Raw genomic sequence first — 6,045 nt, 5'->3', positions numbered from 1 at the left:
CCTCCCTCCCTCCCTCTCTCTCTCTCTCTCTCTCTCCTAGTTCCTCCTAGCTTTCCTTATTAGATATTTGTTTTCAACAAAGCATTTTCCAGTGGCCAGAATCTTTCACGAATACTATCCTAACCTTCTTGGTGATAGGTATATTCCTGTTAAGTATTTTCTTTTTAATCGGTATTGCATTAGCATATAAAAACATTTATATGTACAAGGTATTGTTCCCAATCTGTTCCCTTTATTTCTGTCATATGATTTCTTCCTAAGTTATTTATTTTGATAATTTTATCTGGACTTATTTTTCCTTCTCTACTGATAAATTTAATAAGCCTCCAGATACTCATTACTGAAAGCTACTCTACCTGGAGCTCACTAGTATGGCATTTAACAGTACAGTTCAAGAAACCAAATGCTCCTCTGATACCATCCAACTCCTAATTGCCATATCTATCCTTGTGTTCCAAAGTTATAAACATCAAATGGAGATATAAAAAGACAAAAACATGCCTGTTCCACAGAACTTCAAAATCCCTGAATTTCTTCTAAAATTTCCATGAATATATAAGAAAAATTTTTGACTGAATTGCAAACAGTAAGATTACAAAGACCATGTATATTTACTTACTACTGCCCAGCGCCTCATACATATTAGACCAGAGGACACATACGTTAGCCTATAGACCAAATCTTGCTCACTGTTTCTGTATAGTTCACAGCCAAAAATGGTTTTTACATTTTTAAAAGGTTGTTTTAAAAAAGGGAAAGAGATGGGGCGTAGCTCAGTGGTAGACCATATACTTAGCATGTGGAAGGTTCTAGGATCAATCCCTAGCACCAAAAAAAAAAAAAAAAACTAGAAACAAAAGAAAGAAGAAAATGGAAAATGTGATAGAGACCATATGTGACTCACATCTGGCTTTTCTTAGAAAATATGCTGTCCTCTATATTTGTTAAAAGAGAAGGTACGGGAAGAAGAGGGAACTATAGGTGATGGGGGAAGAAAAACAGATTTGCAACAATTTTAACTGGAAATCACAGCAAATAGGAAAACTCACACAATAAAATATACATATCTTTAAATTGTTCCTTGGCTTTCATTTTCATTAAGTTCCAAAATAAACAAAAGGTCTTTTAATTATCATATTCTGTAGATTTTTCTTTTTGTAATTAATCTATTTTTCAGTCACAGGTACTCCTAGAACTAAATTTAAACCTTAAGAGAATATTTTTTCCTCCTAGTTAACAAAGGTTAGTCATCAGTAAGGTGTCATCCACTGTAAGGTGGCAATTTATAGGTGTGTCCCCTCATACATACATTCTTCCCTTCCACACAGCATCTAATAGCTAAGCCCTAAGCAACACTCCATGACATTTTACTCATCTGTTCCAATTTGACTACATACCTAATTCTTCAAAATTTAATCATGTAGAATATCTCACAGCCCTGAAACAAAACTTTGAAAACTAAAAAATGTTTAACCCAAACACAAAAGTCATGATCTCAAGTAATATAAAAAAGCAGTATTCAACCCATTCATATCACTGTCTACTGAAAGCACATGTACAGGTGTACCTGAAAGTGCTGCTCCATCACTTGGATTTTCCCCTGGTCTGGGCACTTTTTCAGAGCTCTATCTGCATAGTGGAATAGGATTTCTACCATCTGTAAAGAAAAGAGCCTGACATAGAAATCAAAATATACCTCCCAAGTTTTTCAAAACTTAATACATGTGTTCCTCCTAAATAATATAGAATCAGGCTTTGTTATTTTATTAAAAATACAATTAGAATACTTAGCGGCTTTATTTCCTGTTTTTAAGTGTAGCATAATTTCTTTCAGCATCAGGGCTAGTACTAATTTCCTAATCTCTCCTAAGAAATATTTCCATGTTCTAAACCTCAATACTATCTATATTTCTCAGGAAATTAAAAAACTGAAGCTGCCAAGTTTTGCTCTAAAAAGTATGGATGAGCAAATCATTCATGAATCCAAATCCCAGGGTTTTCCTCTTCCTTTCTACTGTCTTTTGACTATGGTACTATTTTATTATTTTCATATGAGAGTGAAGAGGGGGTGCATGATAAGGAAACTTAAAAAGCATTAAAGATGACACCACAGAATTATAACCTGACAAGTATCTTATATACTTCCTCCATGACTATAGCCAATTACTTAATCATGTGCAAAATATTAGCAAATATGAAGCAAATATGTACTGCACCCTAGTGAAGACTACCTTAAAGTACTCACCCGATCTGCCACGACAGCCTTTCGTTTACTGGCATCCCCTGATAATCCTGCAGAGAAACAAAATCCAACATAAAAACAAAAGTTAGTAACATGTGTTCAGGAGTGAGCCTGTGTTCTGCTAGTCTCTTTACATCCTTTGCTAAGAACAGATACAATTATAACAAGCCTTAGTCTCAAAATATTGGCCCAGACAGCATACAATGAACATCCCCCTTCTGCTTTCATAATAATTTTTTCTTATGAAAGAATATCAAGAAGTGACATATTAATTTCTATACCCTCTATTTATTTACTTACCCACTACAGCTTTTGCTTTTCCTTCATGGAAGGACCATGCAAGAGCCAAGGCTTCTGTAAGACAATCTTGTTTCAGGAGATGATCCACTCTCTAAAATAAATAAATAAAATAAAGCTAGATCCCCTTGTCTGTCCAACCACTAGTCAAATTCCTATTCTACCTGCTATCTATCCAGAATGTCAATGTAGCAGAAATGGAGAGCTGTTTAACACAACATCTATTCACTCTCACCTCCTTAGTATAAGTCACAAGTATATCTGAATTCACCAGCTAAACGAACTTTCTAAGACTCCCTTGTAGCTACTTGAGGCAATGTAATTAAACTCTCATCAATGATAAGTGGAATGTCTTCTGGTATTTCCATGATGTATCCTTAAAAGATAGCCAGCCTTTATTTTCTCTTTCCTCCTTCCTAGAACATAGACTTAACAGCTGAAGTTCTGGCAACCACACCTGATTATAAAATGATCTTTAGTCTAGAATTCATTAAAAGATGGTATAACAGGGCAGCATACTTAAGACCATGGAGCACACATACTAGCCACAGGCTGCCTATCTCCAAATTAATTTTATATAAGAGAGAAACCTTGTGTATGCCACTATTATTGTGAAATTCCTGATCATGTAGCCAAATTTAATTCTAATTTATACAATAAGTTTTAGCAAACCATGTACCTAAAAGTTATAATCATTTTATGTATACTTCTGAAATTAAAAAGCACCAATCCAAATAATCTTCAGCAAAGCCAAAGCAATTATTAAGATACTCTAACATATAAAATTACTTTGAACTCACCTCTCTCCAGCTCCTCAGCATCATTACATAAACAGACTAGAAAATTAAAGAGAAGAAAATTAAAATAACCATCTTAACGTTGTTTAGGAGACACAACTGTCCAAGTCATCTCATTTTAGATCTCTCTAAGTAAAAACATTTCACACTACAGTTAGAAGTATCTCTTAGAATTTACTAAAGGGTCTCCAAATGCTCACATTAAAGAGTAAGCTAAATATTTAAAGGCCAATAAGACTACAATCCAAGGATTTAACCTCATGGACAATGAATAAACAAAGTCCAGGCTCACCCCCCTATATTGACTTGACAATATTTTGGGTGAATTTTAATAATAAAGAAATGTTTCTCCATTACAAATTGCAAAAAAATAAATAAAAGCACTGGAACATATTGATACACAAAAATTTTCTATTCCCACGATTCTATTCCAAGTTAAATGTCTCAATGCATTTTAATGTATCCTGAGCTGATCTAAGCTAAAGACCATCTTAATTATATGATAACATACATGGTTTCATTTATCTTCCTGATCATTAAAACAAATAGTAAGGGAAGTTATCAAAGCATATCCCTGAATCAAGATAATAAGCATCCTATCAAAAGTAAAAATGGGTCTAAAAGTGGAGGAAAGAAATTAATTAAATACCATAACTACCTAACCATTGAGTTTTGTATTAGGCCTGATCAGTATTTACTTTGCAATATACTACCCTCTTTAGCAGCAACCTCATTCTGCCCCAACTATCCTGATACACACAAATACTAAATCAAGAGTGAAAGAGCTTACTTTTGTCCCCAAATAAAATATCTGACCACCGTAACTACTGATGGATTGATAACAAGCCTTCTCTCCAACCAAAGCCTGTTAAAAAAAAATGCACAAGGTAAAAATTACATGCATTATAAGGTTCATGAAGTTTCAAAGAATGACAATTACAGAGATATTTTAGGTCAACAGAGTCTCATCATAAGTGAGTGGGAAAAAAAATGTCAATCGATTGCCAGTGTGACAGTAGAAGTGACATAGAAAAGACAAAGTTCAAGAAATAATTCTCTGCTTACATAAATAGCCTGCTTATTTTTCCAGAATTATGTGAGAAAGGGAAAAAACATGCGAAACTGTAAACATAAACTGTTACGCCCTATGTCTTACCGGGTGGCAGGTAGTCACTACTTCTGGAAAGGAATGGGACTGACTAGAAATGGTACCTCCAAGTTCTTTGAAATACATATTACATAAAACACAAGAGGAAACAGGAAGACAAAACAGCATAGTATATGGGAGTCAGCACAGCAAGCAAAATAGAAAAGCTCATTAAATCTGAGTCATAAACTTTGGCTCTGCCACTTACTGGGTATGACATTAACAAATTTCAAAACTCTTGACATTGTTTTCCCATCTCTGAAAAACTCTGCACATTTTATGAGGCTTAAATGTTAATATTCATAAATGTGCCAAAATATATATGGTCAATACCAGATACCTATGATGTTTCTAACTTTTTTATTTGGGGAACTTAAAATGTATATAAAAGTAGAAAGAATAATAATCAATCTCTAATTGTATTCATTAATCAGCTTCATCATGATCAACTCATCACCAAACTTGTCTCAGCTATTTTTCTACCACTGCAACATAATATAATACTGAAGTGAATTATTCTGAATATCTCATTGATAAAAATTATTACATATTTTTAAAAAATGAGTCCTTTTAACATAATTGCAATACCATTAACATACTTTTAAAAAGAAATCATCATTCCTCAATATCAAATATCCAGTCAGTGTTTGGATTTCAAATTGTCTAGTAAATGTTGAGATTTTTATTTTTTGTTTTTGTACATTTCATCTGTCTGAATCAAGATCCAAACAAAGTTCACATATTAGAGCTAGTGACTCTTAAGTCTCTTTTAATCTGTATGTTCTGCCTTCATTTTCTCAAATCTTTATTTCCTTGAAGTTTTTTGTTGTTGTTGTTTGTTGTTTGTAAAAGCTAGAACATTTACTCTACAGTTTTCTACTACTTGGATTTTGCTGACTGCATTCCCATGGAACCATTTAACACGTTCCTCTGTCTTCTATATTTTCTGTAGAGAAGGCTTAGACAGATCATGATTTTTTTATTGTTACCACTTTAAGTATGATGTTAGTTGCCCTTGATTATGAGGATGAAGAAGTCCTCCTCCCCTTTTTTCTTGTTGTTACCCAGGGGTGCTTTACCACTGAGCTATATCTCTAGTCCTTTTTATTTTTCATTTTGAGACAGGGTGTTGCTAAATTGTGGAGTCACTACATTGCTAAGGCTGACCATGAACCTGCAGCAAGAGAATATTGGTCTACAGTGTTCTTTTTTACGTCTTTGGTTTTATTATCAGAATTAACCTAGCCTCATAAAATGAGTTAAGTATACCCTTCTCCATTTTCTAAAGACTTTTGTGTTGAACTGGTATTACTCCTTCCTTAAGTGTTCAATTAGACTTTACCAGTGAAGTAACATGGGCATGAAGTTTCTTTATAGGAAGATTTAATTACAAAATTAAGCCAGGAGTATGGTAGCAAATACCTATAATCTCAGTTACTTGGAAAGTAAAAGCTAAAGAATTGCAAATTCTAGACCAACCCGGGCAAATTAACAAGATCCTGTCTCAAAATAAAAAAAAAAAAAAAGGGGGGGGGGGTGGGGATGTGGCTTAGTGGTTAAGT

At 33.7% G+C, this 6,045-nt stretch overlaps 1 protein-coding gene across 2 annotated transcripts in view; it reads right to left on the bottom strand.

The window, feature by feature from the left end:
• Vps8 (VPS8 subunit of CORVET complex) overlaps positions 1-6,045 on the bottom strand; it is a 254,264-nt gene that overhangs the window by 186,750 nt on the left and 61,469 nt on the right. For both annotated transcript variants that reach the window (XM_048804017.1, XM_015499948.2), the window contains 5 exons: positions 4,127-4,201; positions 3,340-3,375; positions 2,543-2,633; positions 2,246-2,292; positions 1,568-1,657 (listed from right to left, as the gene is read on the bottom strand). In XM_048804017.1, coding sequence (XP_048659974.1) covers positions 1,568-1,657; positions 2,246-2,292; positions 2,543-2,633; positions 3,340-3,375; positions 4,127-4,201 — 339 coding nt within the window. The remainder of the gene's footprint in view (positions 1-1,567; positions 1,658-2,245; positions 2,293-2,542; positions 2,634-3,339; positions 3,376-4,126; positions 4,202-6,045) is intronic.

This window comes from Marmota marmota, unplaced genomic scaffold (assembly GCF_001458135.2).
Source record: "Marmota marmota marmota unplaced genomic scaffold, marMar, whole genome shotgun sequence".
In the NCBI taxonomy this organism is placed as follows: Eukaryota; Metazoa; Chordata; class Mammalia; order Rodentia; family Sciuridae; genus Marmota; species Marmota marmota.
The sequence above is the reverse complement of the archived record's forward strand: the minus strand, read 5'-3'. Positions and strand labels throughout refer to the sequence as shown.